We start from the raw sequence: 22803 nt of genomic DNA, 5'->3' as shown, positions 1-22803 counted from the left end.
CCCACAGGATAACAAACCTGTATTTTTCAGAACCCTTGGGATCCCTAGAATACGAAATTGAATTTTAACAGAAAAAATATAGGGACGCAATAGCTGTTATGGTCATGTTTTGAAGGGTACTGCAAAATCACGATTTTCCAAGCCAAATGCATTTTCGTCAAATCTGTCTTCTTGTAAGTCATGTGCTGAGCTCATTTTTGAACATAACCTCACTTGTTTGGTATCATTAGAAAGCGAATTTATTCCTCTTTAAGATGACATATTGCACTATGCAATATCTTCTACAGTTTTTGTCAAATATAACCAAAACTTACCCCTTACCCCAAAATTTAACATTACAAATTACAGAAAATCTCAAATTCTACCAATTTTTTAGCTAGGCATAATAAAAAATGCAATGCTTTGTCTGAAATCTGTTTATTGATACAGGGACATGTCAGAACTATGAAATAGACTTTTAACAGAAAAAATATTGGGAATCTACAGCTGTAACAGTCATATTTTGAAGGGTACCACAAAATCATAGTGTTGCAGATTTGCATGCATTTTTGTTAAAACTGTCTTCCTATAAGTTATCTGCTGAGCTTGTTTTTGAATATAACCTAGCTTGTTAGGTATCATTAGAAAGATAATTTACTAATCTTTAGAATGACATATTGTAACATGCAATATCTTCTATACTTTTCATGATATATAACCAAAACGTACCCCATACCCCAAAGTTTACATTGAAAATTTCAGTCATAGCTAAAACCAAATTCTACCATTTTGTTAGCTTGACACAAAAAATCTGGCCGTTTTTGCTATTAAATCTATTTTATTTGTTACAGGGACATGTCAGAACTATGAAATAGACTTTTAACAGAAAAAATATTGGGAATCTACAGCTGTAACAGTCATATTTTGAAGGGTACTACAAAATCATAGTGTTGCAGATTTGCATGCATTTTTGTTAAAACTGTCTTCCTATAAGTTATCTGCTAAGCTTGTTTTTGAATATAACCTAGCTTGTTAGGTATCATTAGAAAGATAATTCACCAATCTTTAGAATGACATATTGCAACATGCAATATCTTCTATACTTTTCATGATATATAACCAAAACTTACCCCATACCCCAAAGTTTACATTGAAAATTTCAGTCATAGCTAAAACCAAATTCTACCAATTTTTTTAGCTTGACACAAAAAATCTGGCCGTTTTTGCTATTAAATCTATTTTATTTGTTACAGGGACATGTCAAAACTATGAAATAGACTTTTAACAGCAAAAATATTGAGAATCTACATCTGTAATTGTCATATTTTGAAGGGTACCGCAAAATCATAGTGTAGCAGATTTGCATGCATTTTTGTTAAATTTGTCTTCTTATAAGTTATCTGCTGAGCTTGTTTTTGAATATAACCTGGTTTGTTAGGTATCATTAGAAAGATAATTAACTAATCTTTAGAATGACATATTGTAACATGCAATATCATCTATAGTTTTCATGATATATAACCAAAACTTACCCCATACCCCAAAGTTTACATTGAAAATTGCAGTCATAGCTAAAATCAAATTCTACCATTTTCTTTACCTAGACATATAAGTTCCGGCATTTATTTGTATGAAATCTATTTCATTCGGTAATGGGTCATGTCAAAAATATAAAATAGACTTTTAACAGAAAAAAGATTGGAATTCTGTAGTTGTAACAGTCAAATTTTGAAGGGTACCGCAAAATCTCAGTATTCCTGACTTGCGTGCATTTTTGTTGAATCTATCGTCTTTTAAGTCAACTGCTGAGCTTGTTTTTGAATATAATCTGACTTGTTAGGTATCATTAGAACGATAATTTACTAATCTTTAAAAAGACATATTGTAACATGCAATATCTTGTACAGATTTTTATGAAATATGACCAAAACTTACCCCATACCCCAAAATTTACATCGAAAACTACTGTCATAGCTAATGTCAAATTCAAGCAATTTTTTTACGCAGACATAAAAAATTAGGCATTTTTTTGTATGAAATCTTTTATTTTGAACTTGGCCATATCAGAAATATGAAATGAACTTTTAACAGAAAAAATATTGGGATTCTATAGCTGTAACAGCTGTATTTTGAAGGGTACAGCAAAATCTCAGTATTCCTGATTCGCATGCGTTTTTGTTAAATCTGTCATCTTATAAGTCGTCTAATGAGCTTGTTATTGGGTTTGCTTAGTATCATTGAAAAGGTAATTAAATAGCCTTTACAATGACATATTGTAACAGGCAATATCTTGTATAGTTTTCATGGAATATGACCAAAACGTACCCCATACCCCAAGGTTCATATTGAAAATATTGTCATAGATAACGTGATCAAATTCCGTGAATTTTTAGCTAGACATGATAAAAATAGCTCTGTTTCGGTATTAAATCTGTAGTATATGGTACTGGGTCATGTCAGAAATATTAAATAGACTTTTAACAGAAAAAATATTTGGACTGTATAGTTGTAACAGCCATATTTTGAAGGGAAATGCAAAATCGCAGTACCGCAAACTGGCACCTTTTTTGTTAAATTCTTCTTCTTGTAAGTCATCTGCTGAACTTATTTTGTGACACGACCTGGCTTGTGAGGTATCATTAGTAGGGAAATTTATTCTTCTTTAAGATGACATATTGTAATATACAATGTCATTCATAGTTTTCCTGGAATATGGTCAAACTTTACCCAATCCCCAAAAAGTTCAAATCGCAAATTACAGCTTATCTTAAATTCTACCATTTTTTGCTGCACATAATACAAAAGGCAATTCTTGTTTAAAATCTGATTTATTTGTTACAAAAGTATGTCACAAGTATAAAATAAATTTTTAACAGGAAGATGATACAATTTAGTAGCCATTTGGATCATTTTTGGAGGGGAAACCCATATATTGCAAATGTATGTGTTTCGGCAAATTTGCCCTGATACCTGGGTACCCTTCCAAATATGATCCAAAAGGCTACAAAATCATATTATGTTCCTGTTAAAAGTTAATTTCATATTTTTAACATACTTTATTAACAAAAACACATATTTCATACATTGCATACAAGCATTGCCTTTGGTATATAAAGTAATTAAATTGTAAAAAATGGTAGAGTTTCAGATTTGCAGTAATTTGCTGTGTAAACCTTGGGGTATGGGGTAAGCTTTGGTCCTATTTCATGAAACCTAAACAAGACATTGCATATTACAATATGTCATTTTAAAAACTAGTAAATTACCTTTCTATTGATACCTAACAAGCCAGGTTATGTCAACAATCAAGCTCAGCAGATGACTTTTAAGAAGACAGATTTAACAAAAAAGCAAGCGAGTTGGCAATACTGTGATTTTGCGAGACCCTTCAAAATATGACTGTTACAGTTGTAGAGTCCCAATATATTTTCTGTTAAAAGTCTATTTCATATTTCTGACATTCCCCCATACCAAATAAAAAGATTTCATATAAAGCATTGCCTTATTTGTTATGTCTAGCTAGAAAATTGGTAGAATTTGACGATAGCTACGAAAGTAATTTCCGATATAAACTTTGTGGTATGGGGTAAGTTTTCGTCATATGCCATGAAAACTTATAAGATATGGCATATAACAATATGTCATTTTAAAACGTAGCAAATTAGCTTTTCAATGGTACCAAATAAACATGGTTATGTGATAAAATAAGCGCAGCAGATGACCTACAATGGGACAAAGTTAACAAAACACATATGAGTCTGCACTGCTGCGATTTTGCAGTACTCCACAGAATATGCCTGTTACAGCCATAGAATCCCAATATTCTTTCTGTTTAAAGTCTATTTCATATTTCTTACATGTTCCTGTAACAAATAAAATAGATTTAATAGCAAAAACGGCCAGATTTTTGTGTCAAGCTAAAAAAATGGTAGAATTTGGTTTTAGCTATGACTGAAATTTTCAATGTAAACTTTGGGGTATGGGGTAAGTTTTGGTTATATATCATGAAAACTATAGATGACATTGCATGTTACAATATGTCATTCTAAAGATTGGTGAATTATCTTTCAAATGATACCTAACAAACCAGGTTATATTCAAAAACAAGCTCAGCAGATAACTTATAAGAAGACAAATTTAACAAAAATGCATGCAAATCTGCAACACTATGATTTTGCGGTACCCTTCAAAATATGACTGTTACAGATGTAGATTCTCAATATTTTTTCTGTTAAAAGTCTATTTCATAGTTCTGACATGTCCCTGTAACAAATAAAATAGATTTAATAGCAAAAACGGCCAGATTTTTTGTGTCAAGCTAAAAAAATGGTAGAATTTTGTCTTAGCTATGACTGAAATTTTCAATGTAAACTTTGGGGTATGGGGTAAGTTTTGGTTATATATCATGAAAAGTATAGAAGATATTGCATGTTACAATATGTCATTCTAAAGATTAGTAAATTATCTTTCTAATGATACCTAACAAGCTAGGTTATATTCAAAAACAAGCTCAGCAGATAACTTATAGGAAGACAAATTTAACAAAAATGCATGCAAATCTGCTACACTATGATTTTGCGGTACCCTTCAAAATATGACTGTTACAGCTGTAGATTCCCAATATTTTTTCTGTTAAAAGTCTATTTCATAGTTCTGACATGTCCCTGTATCAAATAAAACAGATTTCAGACAAAGCATTGCATTTTTTATTATGCCTAGCTAAAAAATTGGTAGAATTTGAGATTTTCTGTAATTTGTATTGTTAAATTTTGGGGTAAGGGGTAAGTTTTGGTTATATTTGACAAAAACTGTAGAAGATATTGCATAGTGCAATATGTCATCTTAAAGAGGAATAAATTCGCTTTCTAATGATACCAAACAAGTGAGGTTATGTTCAAAAATGAGCTCAGCACATGACTTACAAGAAGACAGATTTGACGAAAATGCATTTGGCTTGGAAAATCGTGATTTTGCAGTACCCTTCAAAACATGACCATAACAGCTATTGCGTCCCTATATTTTTTCTGTTAAAATTCAATTTCGTATTCTAGGGATCCCAAGGGTTCTGAAAAATACAGGTTTGTTATCCTGTGGGAGGGGTGCACGTAGACCCCCTCTAGCCCACGGACTAACAGTTACGTTCAGATCTGTTTAGATTTAACGACTGAGATTCCACCAATGTGTACCTGAAAAAAGTGCGATCGCAGTCGTAGAACCACGTACACTGCTAAGACTCCCCATGACTGTGTGTGTTGAAATGAGTCCGGGCGTGTTGTTTCGGGAAGTGTGTGGCGGGCCTAACAATGAGCGTGAAACTTGTATTGTTATAACACTCATTCATTGCAGCACGCCCGACTGTTGCCCCATTCCATATTTGAGACGAAAATAACGCGACATACTAAATGACAGGGCGGAAGTCTCTGTTTTAACCAATTCGGAAAAAAGATATAAAGGAATGAAAATGCAAATTTGTCGGCCTTTCAAAACCGTTCAGGAGGCGTGTTGAATGGAGGATACGGTGAATGAACTCTGTTCAATCTGTGTTCACTGTTATTCCTTGTATTTCAAAGACGGGAGTTATAACATGGTGAATATATAATGAGAGCGAGGCGCAAACATTTTGAGGAACGACAATAGCTCGTTCTTTCCATGCAGTCAATTAGAAAAAAAATATGCAAATCTTTCGTCACTTTCGTTCAGCCAAGCAAGAAAAAGAATGTGAACGAAAGGAACGAAAACTCTGTCGTCGTTTTCGTTCAGCCAATCAGAACAAAGGATTGCTTACGAAAATAACGAACATTGCAGCGTCTAGCCAATCATAGGGCGTGTATCGTTCCTTTCGTTTCGTTTCGTCCATGCATTTAGCAAGTTCGCTACTCGTGCCCATTTTTGAAAGAAAATGGCTTGGATATTTTCAACTGACTGATTGTTCAAGAATTTGAAAAAAAAATAATCAACTAAATTGAAGTGAATATGGATCCAATGGTTTATTATATTTTATTTGCCAAATTCCCTATCAAAAGAAAGGTGAGTATAATTTCACACAAAAGAGAACGGATTACAGGAAAGGTATGATATATGTTATACTTACATCATAACTTTGAACAAAATCAGTGACAAACGACGTGACACATAAATAATAGCGGACACACAAATGGTCACCATGTTTGATCATAGCATCACTAAAATTGCAATGCCTATATGGAATAGCTTATTGTTCTCGTGCATAATTTAAAACGCATTAGCAGAAGCATTTCTGATTACCGACAATTTTCCATCCGACTACTTAAATTACTTCTTTTTCAAAATGTAGACGTCCTCTTCGTCGGCTATGAAACAGCGCTTACCATTCACTATGCGGCAGCATTTCTCTTCGATGAATTCGATAATTTTATCAGCAACGTCTTCTTGAGCATTCTGCCTGAAATTCAGCCCCTGGACCAGGAAATCGAGAAGCATATTACCAACTTTCGAATTCTTTTGGAAGCACTCTTCTATGTCTACACTCAGCTCTCTGGTCGCCACCCGCATCTCCACACCTGGAATTCGTTGTCGAAGTATGCCCTGAAGATGGGGGGAGCCGTATAGCTCATGCACCAGGGAGGGAAAATACTCCGCCACTTTTATGTAGAGTCGCTCCCAAGGACCTGGCGTTAGTACAGAAAACAAGACTATCAGTTTAAACAGAGTCAGTTGTGGTTTTCTGAATTATTTTAGGAGCTCAATTTTTTACATCTTGAGCGATCAAATTTCATCTTGAATATTTGAACTATGGAATTTTAATTGATTCGTTTATACTGGGTAACACGAATGTGGCGTTACAGTACTGATCGAATGTATGAAAATAAATGTTATTGTGTTGAATGTTTCCTACTCATATAAGAAATGAAGACGACTCGTATAGCAGAGATTGGTGGGGGAGGGGGCAGTAGTTTGACATGGAAATGCGTACTGAACCAGAGATCTACCTGTGACACAAGTTAAGACGCCTGTGGAACCTTTTGTAGTTATGCGGATTATTCAACTCTTATCCCACTCATTTGCCTGGCATTTGAAGTTTACGTTAAAACCATTCAGCTTCAGCTCTCGAAAAGGTAGCTTGAAAGAACTTTTCCCGGCTATCCCGAAATGCATCGCTGTTGGCGTTTAAAACTCTTCATACACAGTCGGAACAAAACATGGTTTTTAACTCATGAATTTACATCCGTGGGCTAAATTTGTCACGTCACGTATCTGTCTGTGTCTGATAGTGTGTGTCTGTCTGAGTGTGTGTCTGTCTCTTGGCGCGATGTCTCAAGAACGGCTGATATAGGATTGCTATTTAACCAGATACAGAGATTGTGTTTGGGAGTGTCAACTTCTAATTAGTTTGTGATGGGTATGGCCCGCATATTTTTTGCTTATTTGCATAATTCATGATTGTAGAAAAAACAAACATTGAGAACGTCCGTACAAAATTTGACGAGATAAGCTTAAAATATTGATCACGCTAGAATATATCAGCCTTGTGAGATATTAAAGGGTGACGTCACGTGCAAGTTATCTGCTAATATGCATATTTAACGGACTTTCATAATTAGGGATATGTATATGAATTGACTTGATCAAAATTGACGAATCTTGCTCAGTGTTGCAGCCAGGACGCGCCCTTGTGACAATGTCCCGTAAACGTGACCCGGTGTTCCGCATTCTCGCATCCTGCGGGTCACCTTGCTCGCACTGATGAGCCACTGTGTTGGGTGTTGTCTGCAAGCAATATCTGACTCTGACGGCGACCTTTGATTTGCATTATTCTTTTGAGGCTTTTATTTACGTACTTTCGGAACTATCAGATGTAATTAAAACGCTACACTTGATATTATAATTTGCTTTGATTTGTAGTCCTACAGAGCTCTGATTGGCGGCAGATACGGCATACTGCTACAATTACTTGCGCGGTATTCAATCGTAGTCCGGCCGCTTGACGTTGTTTTGTGAAATCAATATTTTACAAAATGATACAAATTTGATTGACAACTGATGCATTGTTTTCGTTCGCGGAAAATTCCATTCTATAGCCACGCATTAAAGTTGGCAAGTTCAATATGGCAGGACGTCACAATCGAAATACATCATTTTTCTCGAATCCAACTCGGAGTTTGTCAACCGATCGCAATCACCATGACGATCAAAAAGCCGTCTGTTGCTATTGGTGATGGTGATTCAAATTCGACGCGATCTGATTGTGATACACAGTGTAATCCACCAGAGTGGAAGAAAAAGAAACAACGGAACGAAAGTTTCAAGAGTTTTGGAGGAAAGATGACAAGTATTCTATCTGATTGGAATATAACAGTTCAAAGAAACATATGCATTGCAAGATTTCTCTTGAAAGTGGCAAGCAAAATGCGTTCACACCGCCATATTGTGTGTGATCAAGTTGCAAGGCATTGAAGAAGTCGCATTGCGTATAGAAGTTTCGACACCACCGTCAATCGAGCTCTGTCAGAAATTGATTAAGGATTTATATCGGCAATGCAGTCGGTTTATTGGTTGGCAAAGGAGGACATTGCCACAAGAAAATATGAATCACTCCCGCAAGGCGTTCAAACAGTGGATAAGTTGCGGATCGGACAGAATACAAGTTACACCTCCCGACAAATTGCCGAAGAGATGCAGGATGCCATCGGAACAGTGATTGCTAATGATATACAAAAGCAACTACAAGGTAAAGTGAATTTGTTAGTGTGCTGTCCGATGAAAGTACAGACATTTCCGTAAGGGTCTTGTGAAAACGATGACAGTTCGAATTTGTCGCTACGACACATCTCTACTCATGGACGTTATCCCTGGCAAACCTGAGTATGGTATTTCAGTGGCAGTACTGCGCTGGCATCGATGTCGAGATTGTACAGGTTCCCGTAAAGACAGCCGTTAGTCAAGTTCAAGACTTGGCTACACAAGATGGCAAATTCTTTTCAGATTTCAAAGGAATGAAGACGTCCGAAGGCAAGTTTTTGGTCCCTGGCCATGGCCATGCTATCAGCGCAACACCTAATGCCTTTGCACATTTCAGGAATATCAGAAGTGGATTTATTGAAAACATTCTGCAAAACCTGAATGAGAGGTTTCCCCGGGACACTACTGACTTATGGAAGTTGCTGTGTGCGTACCATCGGGATCAATTCCTAAACTTTTTCAAGCTGGCTAAAATTGCCCTCGTTTTGCCTGTTCAGACCGCCGATTGTGAGCGTGGATTTTCAGTTCAAAACAAAATCAAAACAAACACTCGTTAAGCGCCTAGACGCTGAAAGACTACTGTTACTGATCTCAGCCCGAGGGGTCCCCATAAACCAATCTGCATTTAGGGATGCACTCCATATGAATGAGACAAGTAAAAGAAAGTCGCATAAACAAACAAAAACATAGTCATCAACGGTGACTTTGTTCATCAGACCATGGTTTGTGGAGGGACCGTGATCAGACTAGTTGATCTGTCCACAGTACGGGACTGTGATCTGTCAGTGGACATTGATACAGTTGATTTGAACTTGAAACCAGTATGGCACAGTTAGTATGGTAAAGATATACATAGACCCTCGAGGGAAATCTAAATGTTATGATAAATATATGTTCTAATAATAATCACACAAAATGTGCGTGCGAGTGTGCGTGTTTTGTACCCGCGCACAATTTTTGTTAGCCCCAAAATATGCAAAATGGCCCCCCAAAAATAGTAGCGGTGCACTGGCTGCAACACTGTATACGCACATATGTGTACCAGGAAAGTAAAATACAGTATCAGAATACAGTATCAAAGGTAGGAACAAATAAGTTAGAAAAGTCTAGATCTTTGTATAGGGGAAACAGGATATAGCTGGTAGCTGGTCGAGCCTAAACCCCTACATGTGAAAATTGTGGTGAAAAAAAAATGTGTTTGTCTGTCGTTGTTTATTTCTTCATCTGTGCATGTATTGTCGTGAAAGAATGAAATCGCTGAGTGTTTTTGTTATATATTCGGGCGCTTCATATTTTGCTTGATATTTAAAAAGGTTTCTAAAGTCGTTTGACGTCACCGTGCGCACATCATCGAAAACAGGATTGGTTTCAGCGTATAACAGCGGAGAATTTTTTAGCAAATGACGTTTTTGTTTATTCTCACTTCGATACAATAGTTCTGTGTTACCTTTCCCACTGTTTGGGAAATGAAAGCGAGGTTTTACCGCGTTTTACTTACAATTCGATTTTCTCTCTAAAGCGAGGAATTAAGGCCCTCTCTGCTGTATTCACCACCAGTGTTCTCAATAACTAATTACCTGTTTATTGTTAAATATTTGCGAGTCCTGGTTTCAGCTGACGTCGGATATAAAAGAACTCCCCCCAATATGTACTTACCGGCACACATCGTATTTAGCAGAATTCCTCTCTCATTGAGAAGATTGTAGAGGTCTACAAAAACTTGTCCCGGCTCAGGAAAAAAGTAGGCGCTGTGATAACAGTGGATGATATCGAAATGTATCTGCTTCTCGGCTACCTTTGCCTCGAGTAGGTATGCGTCCAACGTAAGTTCCTGGAAATCAAAAGTAACAGTCTTCCATAGGCCTTGATCCCGCTTCGACTCCGCTAGGTCCTTGAATTCATTAATGGCCTTTTCAGAAGATTGCTGTATGACGAAGTGGATAGGTTGGTTCTTTCCCAGTAAGCTTAAGGCATCAATAAAGTTGCTTTCGGCGGATCCTGTCAATTTAAAAGACAACAAAGTTTACCCATGAAAGCAAATTGTAGTGTTTTATAGAATGGTACCACGTACATATAACCACAGAGAAACATAAACAGAGTGGCAACGGGTATTGTTTAAGGTGTGAAGCGGTTACGTAACCCATCCATGTTCGCCTTGCCTCAGGTTGCTCTCGCCTCTCTTTTCCGAAGAGTGCCGACCATGCATCCTTCGGTAATCTTCGGATTTTCGCCGACTGTTAAGCGAAAGTATGTTCGGCAAAGTTTGTGTTATTGTTGTCGTGTGGTGCCGAGCGGAATTGTCGTGCTGGCGAAAACGGGAGTGTTTTGAGCTTCAGTAAAGTGAGTTTTACCGTTTTAAAAATTCCTCTCATATTTTCATGAATATATAATGAGTGTGTTTGAACCAAATTTGAAAATCTTTTATCGATACTGTCTGGTTTTACTCAATGGTTTACGGTCAGTCATACCGTCTTTTACACGTGCGTCAAGGAAGGACATGTTTATGAAACTGCTGGCGTGTTATGTTTTGATTGGCGTGAAGCAGTGTTTCTGGCCTGAGAGCTCACAAAGTAACTATGATTGCTACGCGACTGGAAGTACGATGCCATCTCGTCGTATTTTTCGCATAATCTCGTGCAATTATCAACAAAAAACAAAGCCTCCAAAAAGTTTAACACCTTTGAAGCTCATTTTAATATGAAAAGCCAATAGTCTACCGACACGACCATGGAACAAAAGGCTGTCTATACTATTTGTCTGTGATATAACCCGCATTATATTACCATGCCCTGTCCGTCGCATTATAATTAGTCGAGATGAACCATTTGACCGACCACAAATATAGAAATAGCAGGCGACGCGCTGACCATTAACGTTTATTTATGGGAATGGGCGAGAGGAAAGTCAAATATTGGCTTTCCTCACGCCCGCGCCCATAAATAAACGTTAATGGTTAGCGCGGAGTCTGTTATTTCCATTATATTATCAACGAACCCAAAAACTGTCAAAATTTACGAAAATTTCCCACGCGAACGACAACGGGTCAGTGAGTATTGCGCGCACTGTAAAAATTTTGCAAATCCGGATATTTTTTCAAAAAAGTGTCTAAAATATCTGATAAAAGTCAAACTAACAATTACATTTCAAACCTTTCAAACACACGTGATATAATTTGTTAAGAGTTGTTTACGTTTGTTACTATCGTATGTACGTACATACGTACTTACATACGACGTACGTACGTATACGTACGTACGTATGTATGTATGTATGTATGTATGTATGTATGTATGTATGTATGTATGTATGTATGTATGTATGTATGTATGTATGTATGTATGTGTATGTACGTATGTATATGCGAGCGCGCGTGTGTGTGCGCGCGTGCATGCATGCATGTATACATCATCATGCGTGCGTGTATGTTCCTAATTACGTTTGTATGCATTTTTAAATATATGTGTACGTATGTACATGTTTAGTATCCATTTGTACAGTAATACGTGTTTTCACTATCATGTGCTTTAGTATACGAGTGACTATCGTGTAAAAATGAGCTTATGCTAGAGAATTGAAGGCTCATGCACAGTCCCTCCACCCAGCCTTAGGTGGAGAGACTGGGGTCCATGGAATCTTACCGACTAATAGGACACAGAGAGTGGAATCCTGGCGAACCATCAACTCCTTAAATGTGTCTTTGTAGATCAACAGTCGATTATCGTCAGTTGTGTGATATCCTTTCTGGTGTACTAAATTGATTCTCTCGAGATACTCGCTCGGATAGTCCATAAGAGATTTGACTGTTTGTGCCATGGTATCCTGGAAGAATTATGAAACAAAATATCGGCTCAAAATTTTCATGGATAACACCGTTTGTTAATAAATGATGTTACATATATGTACTATCAAGCGTTTGCCCATTTTACTCCGCATTCGTACACATTCCTTTTTACTACATGTTATATATGCAGTAGTTATTTGCGTGCAATTAAAGGTACACTGTCACCTGTTCCAATTTTACCACAGTTACCATGGAAAGAGAAAATCTTACCAATCACAGATTTTAAGCAGGTGGCCGCTTTATAAAAACAGCACCCTCACACGGGCATTCCGAATACCAAGGAACGCCCCTTTGACCATGTATGGGCATATTTAGATTACAGGTGACTGTATACCTTTAATGTAAACTCGTCATTCCTTATAAACTTTTATATATTATATGATAATTAGTTGGTAATTTTCTTCTCACCCGGTTGTAACTTCAAGTAAGGCATGCGTTAAAAAAACGGTTAGTGGGGCTGGAGGAATTCAGGTGTATTCGAAAAGTTTTTTGGTAAGTAGAGGGGGACTTTGAAAATTTTGCTCTGCTTGTATAGGGGGACTTGAAAATTTTTTGGTTCACTTTTACGATTTACATTTTGAAATTCCAAGTTTTTGTAGGTAATTCAATGACAAATGAATACCATTTTTATGACACCCAATTGTGGTAATGTTTGTTATAGTTTAACAAAATCTAGAATCATTTTGTCACATTTCATGACCTTAATCTTGAAAAATCTAAATATGTATGATTTGTCGTAAAATACCAAACTTGAGCCTAGTAATAGGGCAGAAACTGCAACCATTGATGATTTTTGCAATATTTCTGTGCAATATACCAACTATAGTTTCTTGCTGTTTCCCTAAAGCATCCTCAAACACACAATATTCAGTTTGTCAACAAAACCTGTATATACAAATATATATTAGGTGATAATTTAAATAGAGCCCAGACTGACAGTCAGTTGTCAGTCATAAAAAAAATTATGGTACACATACACAGGCTGTGTTAGCAAGCTGAATACTGGACAGTTCAACACGTTGAAGGAAGTAGAACAAGAATGTAATGTATAAACTGAACAAAAATATTGTCAAAATTATCAAAGTTAATACAGCTACTGCCTGCGGACAATGTCACTATCAGGTACCTAGCTGCTACAGCAGTGTCACTGTCATTGCATACCGGCAGTGACAGAGAAAGCTCTGACTCTGATGTACATGGTAGTTGAAGAGGAGTTTGGGTCAAATAACGCTCATGACAGTGACACATACTTGTACCCAAGATCAGGCCACAGATCAACACATGGAAGACAAGGAGACTCGAAAAGTTATCAGGGATATTTTTAATTATGGTATATGAGAATAATCAAATATTAAAGAGGAAATATAGGGTTACCATGCTTGATTTTATAAATTTTCACATATCATCATAAATAATACAAAAGCATAACTTCGAACAGTAAAGACTAAATGAAAAAAATATGTGACTAAACTGAATTATTTATCTTACACTGAACCGTCAGGACTCAATGCACAAAGCGAGGAAACATAGGGCAAGAAGAGAGAGAACAAGGAAAAAAGGCTCGTACACAGTATTTTTTATTCTTTCTCATATTTCAGTTGGCAATTCTCGTGCCCCTGTGGTCTACACAGTGATAAAACTTCGCGTAAGATTGCCACAGGACAAGTACATGAAACAGTGTAGGAGAAGGACTCGGAGAAATCTGTACAAAACCAGTGCTAACATAAGACCAAGACACCAAAAGATGGGAAGCATAAATTTTTGTCGGTAATTTTTGTCGGTAAACAATAGTAAGAAGAAACCTGTGCTGAGATCAAAACACTCCTACTCCCGCCCCCACCCCTCGGGACGGACATGTAAAAAAACCATATGTTTAAACACTGTAATGACATACAGGGTTAGGCAAACTGAGTTACCCCACGTTACTCATTCGCACTGGGGCAGACCCTGGCATACTCGGCTCACTGTTGACCACAATTCATAAGAAAACCAAAGGACGCCTTGCCTGTTATTTACACTGTTTCCGTATATGATGTGCAGCACCATGATTCATAAGGATTACATTTGTTACTGACATAGAAAGAAAATCATTTTTTGTACTTTCAACAATAGCCAGTATAGATGGCGAACTTCCAACTTTGTTTCAACAATAGTCCGGAAGGAATGTGATTACTCTGCTCTCTATTTGTTGTTGATCGCCATGCATATTTATACATCCTTCACGGGAAATCATTGAATGCGAAAGGCTCCATTCCTTCCGTTTTTGAATTTTGCTTTGTTGTGCTTTGACAAAGCATTTAGCCTTCGTGTTTTTAGGATCCATAGACAAAGTAATCATTGTTCCATTTACATTATTCAGAGAGAATGAACAATCATAGTTGCTTTGTCTATATGCAAAGTCCCTTTATCCACCGCACATACAGTCCCTGTGGTCTATGGATTCTAAACAGTTGTCATTTGTGCAGAATGTGGATCAGGAACTGTATTCTCATGCAGCGTAGAGTGAAGGATCATTTTCACTAAGAATAGTAAAAGATATTATTATACACCTACTGCCGTAACCTTTGGGAGTTTGACCGTCCAATAACTTTCCGTATTTTGTATAGTACGCGGAGTCCCGAATACGGGAGACGCGCAACGCGCAATTTTCAGGGGTTTGTAGCAATTTTATTTCAACAATCGCGCGCGTTCCACTCATATCGCGCGTGCCGCATCCTTCAAAATTTACCATAGAATTAGTTTATACGGACGATTAATGGAGGGAGGTGTATAATAATAGGGTTATACACAAAATACGGTCCTGTATGGACTCTGGCTCAGTGAGTGACGTATTGGACGAGCCGAAGGCGAGTCCAATACGTCACTCACTGAGCCCGAGTCCATACAGGGCCGTATTTTGTGAATAACCCTATAGTATTTTCACGACGACATAGGGTGAAAGACAGTATTTTCTCTGCAAAACATGGTATAGGGCAATGTTATAGTGCAGATTATAACACGCCACATGCTCATTCCGTGTCGCGATTCGCTAGAATATGTCACGTGACGAGAAAATAGATACGTCTAGTCCCCATCGGATCGACAAAAGTGACGTCAGAGGGTATTTTTTGAAAAGCTATTTCCCTAGGGAAATAGTCCTGACCAAATTTGGAAAAGTGTCTGGTCACGTGACCGTAGTGTCGCCTGCAGCTTTGCAACAATGGCGGGCGACTGGAACGTGATGTGCGTCCGGGATACGTGACGACACATTCTCTAAAACAGATTTTCCAACATTTTCCAACATTCCAACAGCGTAGGAACTTGAATAGCTCATCGACGGAAAAGACTGAGGTGCAACTAAGAATGTCGCTAGGTATGCTTAGAATATTTTTTGAAAGAAAGTGGTAACACATACAACTGAAAACGCTGTGGAAACATCGCCCAGTAAACTTGTCGCAATGGACAACATCTCGCATGGCAATATCCAGAAGTGAACTGTTGTACCTGGTGACGGAATCCGACATACAGAACAAGCTCTAGTAGGAAAAGTTAACACTGAGCGGTAGAATTTACACCACGAGGATGCAGCCACAGAAAAAGCGGAAATCCTGGTTCAATGGCAGCAAGTTGTCAAGGCAGAGATAGCAAAAATACAGGACATCGCCCCTGGAAACGTCGATCGCTTGAGATCGGGCATCTTTCGCGGCCGTAAAAATGAGAATGCCCAACGATGGTGGCAGCGCTACGCTACTTTGCGGCTGTTCAATACTGCTGAGATGAGAAACACTCTAAAGCTTTTGCCTGTACTTATCGGACGAAGCAGAGAGATGGTTCCAGAACTTACCCGATTATCAACGGGACTGACACAGACATGAAGATATTCAAGTAATAGGCGCCTTAGAGATTAGACTTTTAGTCTCGCTTTCGTCAAGGAAGCTTCACAAATGAAATCGAGAAGATAAAATCAACAATAAAAATAAAAATAAAATTATTTTTTCCCCTCATTTTCAAACCATTCTGGAATCAAAATCAAGAATTTCTGTAGTATACTTACGTCGCAATTGCACAGCTATTTCGTACTAACAGTACCAGACACTAACAAAAGAATTCATATGCTGCTCCGCCAAAGAAATGACTCGTTATGACACTATCAAGAGTCTTTATATAGTGCCTCAAAGCCCATGACAATGCCAGTCGTTTTCAAACATGTTTGCCAGAGCTCAGCAGTTCCGATATTACTATACCCTGTCTGTCGCATTTCAATTGGTCGGGCCGAACCACGTGACTGACCACAAATGCACAGTTGTTTAGATACCTGTGAATATGCATAATAATATTAACAACTCACAGTATCGTAACATCATAACTTTACAACCGAAACGTAATAGTGAATTGTACAATCAAATGAGACAATCAAATGGAGCACTTGTGGGCCAAGTTTAGACACTTTTTTTCAAAAAAACTTTTCGGATTTGCAAAATTTAAGCTTACCAGCGCGCGTGGCAGTGTGTTTGCACTACTCACTGACAACTTCTGGCGAAACTTTCGTAAATTTGTGAATTTGAACCAACTACTCAACACAAATCTGTGTGGGAGGAAACTGTTTTCTGACTGGTTCGTTTATACACGCTCCCGTCTTCTTTTTTTTATCTAATCGTCCCTGGCAAACGCAGGTATTGGCTTAAATGAGTTTCATATGCTTAGAGACTCATATGTGATTGACTAAAATCACGGTCCCTCGGACCGTGCTCAAATCAATTAATTGTTCATGAAGTTCTCACCACGTGCACTGCCCTAGTCAAAATTCCCAGTTATACTTGGCTCCTCGAGTGTAGACGTGGACGCTGCTCAATATTACGATATTTCCGACTATGACAGCAATATCGAACATTTTGTTTCACGATATGATAAAGCAGATGCAAACGAGGAAATAGCGGAGGAGGCAGCATTCACCCTCACAAAAACACTAGAGCGGTCACGTTTTGCAGCTCCAGTCAGCAGGGAAGATGCCATCACGTTTGGCCCAGAACACGAGGAGAGCGACCAACTGGGATGTTACAGTCTGGGACACCCGGGGTCGGATGAGGAATGAACGTATCAGTAAATCCGGGTGTGGAAATAGTAAAGTGTTCACATTTCTACTTGCACTATCGTCTGATATCGAAGCGAAGGAACTCAGTTTCTGGCTTTGTCGTTCGGACGTTTCGTGGCTGAAGTTCGTCGAGTGGATGGGACAGAATATCCATCACAAAGTTTGAGAGCTTTGTGATGTGGCATTCAGCGGTATTTGCGTGACTAATGTCTTCGGCCAGACCTGAATTTGATGACTACTAAAACGCACATTTTTTTCAGGATTTCCACCAAACAATTGACGGAATTATGAAAAAAATTGATAGACGTGGTATCGAGGTCAACAAAAAACAAGCACATCCGTTTACACAAGAAGAAGAATGTAAGTTGTGGGAGAAAGTTTTCTCAGTCAATTTTGCCAGGTGTTTAAGTTGCGCTGTTCAACTTATTTCTACGTGTCTAAAGTCATCTGCAGGTTGTATTGTGATTCACATTGGACGTGGTTCAAAAAAGATGAATATCCATTTTTAGACAGTGTTTGTCAATTACATCATGGATGTAAAAAATAGAAGTTCTTTTATTTTTGTACATCCATGATTATCTGCCTTTCAAAAATAAAGTGGCTTTTTGTGTTCATTGTGTATGCGAATGAATTGCATGCAGATTTTGTTATCAGCCACAATTTTTTTTTCATATGTTGATTATCTGTATTCGTAACAGTGTGGTGATATCTTATCAACAAATGGAAAAAGAAGGGTGGCCGATAATATAATCTGCATAAATGCAATAGGAAGTGAGTTTACAAGAATAAATGCACTGCAAGAACAATAGGTTACATAACCTAGAGTGGTATAAGCTATGGAAGTCCTATTGTTATGTGATAGATAATGAACGAGTTTGGACGCGTCATGCGTTATAACACGAGGGGGCGTATCCTCCGAGTGTTTAACGCATAATCGACCAAACGAGTTCATTATATCACTTATCACTCGGCCTAAAGACTCGAATATTATTCTTATTTGACTTGCCAGGTGACAACTTTGAACTCTATATATATTTGTGTTTTCGGCAATACTTTCAGTTGTACTTGAAATATAACACTGAGATCGGTACCGTGGTCATGGATCGACCACGTAACGTCTTTCGATCTTGGTTTTGAGTGGAAGAAAGTCGCATTAAGGGGGCCGTCGATAATAAAAGCTGACGCACAAGAAACGTAATTCCTTCATTGTACTTGAAACCCCCTCCCTCCTCCTCAAAACGAAAGTTCTTATGCGAAATCGATATCGTATTATGATGCCGTTTCTGACAAACCCACACGCACCTCTTCGATCCGCACGCCCATAAAAAAAATACCGGAAAGGCACATTAATTTATAAACCTCTACGCGTTTCACTTTTTAAAGACACAGAATATTTTAATGTATTTCGTATGTAGGAAAATGTTTCACGTACATGTTTCAAGTTGAAAAAGCATACAAGTTTTTATTTCACATTTATGTCTTTTCGGTGTCATTTTTGTGTCCGTATTTTGTGGTCATTCTGTTCTCGATGAAGGTTGGGCCTAGTATATTCGTCCCAGATGAACGCGAAGGTAGATGTATTGCGTTCAAAATGTCAAAATGTTCAAAATGTCGGTTGACCGCACCCCGTACCGCACGTACGCGGTAACATAAGAACTTTGTAATGCGAGTGAACAGATGAATGATATGACCAGAAAAAATTGTTAATCGGAATCGCCGCTTCTACTTTGTCTGATTTGGAATTTTTTTTGATTTCGGCAAATTCATACTTTTGCATTGCAAATACTTTTGTACCGCCGCTGGCGGCGCCCTACACTTCATCGGGTTTTCGCGGGCATGCGGAATTCTGAATGAGACTTCCGACGTGTCAGCACCGAGCTCTGTCAACACGTTGTTGCGACGTCTGAATTTTGCAAATCACGACACAAACGTGGTCAATTTTGGTTAGTAAACCATGACTATTAATTTTATCGCCAGCATTTGACGTGATGGCCAAAAATTAGTTCCAAAGACGCTGTTCAGTGTTTGTCCTGTGAGAAAACGTTTGGCGATCTGTTCACCTAGATCGTGAAGACGAGGGGCGGTGCATCAGATTCAATGAAAATTGCAACGAAAGTACAAATTTTTATGACAATGAGAAAACACATCGATTGCGTCGATCTTAAAGTTCGATCTGAGTTGTCAGTATGCAGCGATTTCAACATGAAATTTGTAGTGTTCAATGTGTCCCCCGGGTAATGAATGCAGACAGTCATCCATTCCATCTGATCTACTTCCGCCACCGCCATACAGTTTCCTGTTTTGTATTTTCGTAGATGGCAGCATTGACCAGAATACAGGAGGACAACAGCAATATTTGTGGCCAGCCCCTGTTTCCATGTAACCATGAATTCTATAGTGAAATAATCGCAAAACAGCAGACACATTACACAGAAAACCATGTCATCCAAAATCAACCTTCAAGGGCATGATCAAAGGCGAAACATTAAGGTACATGAGGACATGTATAGTGATGTTGTTGTACGCCAAGCTGTGGCCTGTACCAGTCCAATGGAAACAACTTACTACAGTGCAACAACTGTATCATTTGAAGCTTGCTTTTCCTGTTGTGGAGGACGAGAGAACCTTCCGAACGATGACTATATGACTTCACTCAGATCACAATACAGTGTTGTTAGATCATTGTGTAAAATGTGTCAGGACAGCGGTAAAGGGGCCAAGACATGGGGCCAAAGTAAATTGAAAAAACTCAGATGCTAGTATCTAGCAAGAAATACTGAAGGACGGTATTGAATTGTTGGATTTCAGTGATTTGCTTTGCATATCAGTTTTATTCTGAGAGCATGTTAAAATACCCAGAATATCTTGTGCAAACATCGACTGTAATTCCCTATGTTGTTGTTGAGAAATATAGTGTTGAATTCAATAACCAGTATCCGTGTATCTTGTCTGATATATTTCTGGTTAGCTTATAAGGGGAAAAGATTATTTTGCCTTATCTGCATCCATCCCGGCAAATATGTCCGAGGGACCGCGGTTACCTTTGGCCTAAAAAAGTAAAAAAACAAATTCGCTTGCCGCTCCTGGATCTTGGTCCAAAAAATCCGATGAACAAGATTTTTTTTCTGGCCTGAACGATTTTCAAGTCCCTTGACAGTCTCAATTCGAGCAAAGTCTGAGTGAAAGAATACCGGTGCGAACCAGGCATGCCAACAGTTGGACTGTATCACTGTACAACGAGTGGGCCACGTGTAGGAAAGTTTCATGGTCGGCTGGCGCAATGAGTAACGTATATAATCATGAGCACGTTGAGTGTAATCTGTAAATCTTTCTTTAAACTTATTTCATCATTATTATTCCATCATTTGGTGATTTGGTCATAAGTATTTCAGCATTTGGTGATTATTATGCCATAATCTGATCATTATTTGGATATTATTATGACATGATTATGACATGATTATGAACTCATTTCGTAATTCGTTTGTTTTGTCATTATTCAGCATTGATGTCTTGATTTGGAACTTATCTCATCATTATTATGCCATTATTTGGTGATTTGGTCATTTCTGTGTCATTATTTTGCCATTGTTATGCGATTATTTGGTCATGATTATGACATTATCTTGATATTATTATGAACTTATTTAATAATATGTTTTTTTGCCATTATTCAACATTGATACCTTGATTTGCAATTTATCTCGCCATGATTATACCATTATTTGGTGATTTGAAATGTACACTATGATTTATCCGTGTGAAAAATATTATGCTGAATATAATGACATTACCGTTATTAGGCCTATTTATTGGTGATATCGCTTAACCACAGAAATCAATTGTGAAAGATGTAAACAGGGCGAAACTTATTTCCGATTTCCACTTTACCCGATTATCAGAACTTACTTTTAATTTTCTGCTATAGTTCTGAACGTTTTGAAAGAAATCCGTTTTTCATGACTGGTTTCCCCAAATGTAGAAATTATTGCGGTTTTTCGATATGATTTGAGTTGGGCTGGTTATCTTCCATTTTTATATGAGTACACTCATCATCTATGTGGATAGTCAAAATATTGCGATATTTGAAGGTCAATGTCTAGACAATAAGCTTATTATATATAAAATTAAACAAATTTAACAGATAGGAACCATACAATATTTGACAAACTATTTATAAGGACAGAATCGGGTGGTTTAATTTGCACAAATGTCAACAATGAGCAGGGAGGAAATTTAAATTCCCGTTATAGGGCCTAATATTTCAATATAAAACTTCATAAATGCATATGAAATATTCGTACATTTCCAAGAATTTTTTATTACAGATGCATCTTTGAAGAAACGGTTACAGGTGATATTGAATTTCTTCCTATATGCCTATGGTGAAAAGATTTGAGCGTCTTTCAAGTCCTCGCATACTCCCGACATTTTACTTTCAGAAATAGTCCTTCCATTAAATGTTTATTTGTTTTAATAATTGACCAACCTGTTACTGTACAAGATACGACATAACAAAACTCGTACAACTGTGTGTATGGTAATGCTTCAAAAAGAACATCCAATGTACAGAATGTTTTTTATTTGCGTGATTAAGACAGCAAAAATATGCCAAACTTGCAACTTGAAGAAACAGCGGCTGCATTTTCGGCCGTGTTGATTTAATAAAAACAATAGTTTTCGCCATTAGTATCGCGCTCTGCCATGCCATGCATTTAGCAGGTTCACTGGTAAAACGCTACGGTATTTTCGACAAACGTAAATCCTCAAGTTTTTAGAGATCAATGAGTTCCCAGTGTCCTACTCCATAGTTTCATGTACGTGAGATTGAAGATAACGTTGTGGTAATTCTGGAATGGCGGAATATGGCACACAAAACATTGCAATATTCAAGAAAAATATTTAATTTAAAAAAAACAAACATTTTCTTTTTGAAAAAAAACCCTATTTTCTTTTTGTTAAAATCCATTTTCTTGTGTAAAAACCCTATTTTCGTTTTGTGGATGGACTACATTTAACCACGGTTCCTCTATCAGGGATCGTAATTCAACATAATATCTATCAGTCGACACATGCAGGGCCCAATTTGTGTCGTATGTTTTTACATAAAACAATATGATTGAAACGATACGTATAGCAACGGGTGTTTTCAATTTTATTAGCAAATGACCACATAAACAGTAAACAGGTTACT

At 37.6% G+C, this 22803-nt stretch overlaps 1 protein-coding gene across 1 annotated transcript; it reads right to left on the bottom strand.

Annotated features, from left to right (window-relative positions):
• Nucleotides 1-5941: 5941 nt before the first annotated feature.
• On the bottom strand, nucleotides 5942-16738 carry LOC139147503 (histamine N-methyltransferase-like). Its single transcript, XM_070718617.1, has 4 exons — nucleotides 16572-16738; nucleotides 12336-12516; nucleotides 10354-10695; nucleotides 5942-6626 (listed from the first exon to the last, which is right to left on the bottom strand). Exons 2-4 carry the CDS (start codon nucleotides 12508-12510, stop codon nucleotides 6271-6273), a joined length of 873 nt encoding a protein of 290 aa, XP_070574718.1. The 5' UTR covers nucleotides 12511-12516; nucleotides 16572-16738; the 3' UTR covers nucleotides 5942-6270.
• Nucleotides 16739-22803: the final 6065 nt, after the last annotated feature.

Source organism: Ptychodera flava, chromosome 13 (genome assembly GCF_041260155.1).
Source record: "Ptychodera flava strain L36383 chromosome 13, AS_Pfla_20210202, whole genome shotgun sequence".
Taxonomy (NCBI): domain Eukaryota; kingdom Metazoa; phylum Hemichordata; class Enteropneusta; family Ptychoderidae; genus Ptychodera; species Ptychodera flava.
Note: the sequence above shows the minus strand (reverse complement) of the source record. Positions and strands in the feature narration are given on the sequence as shown.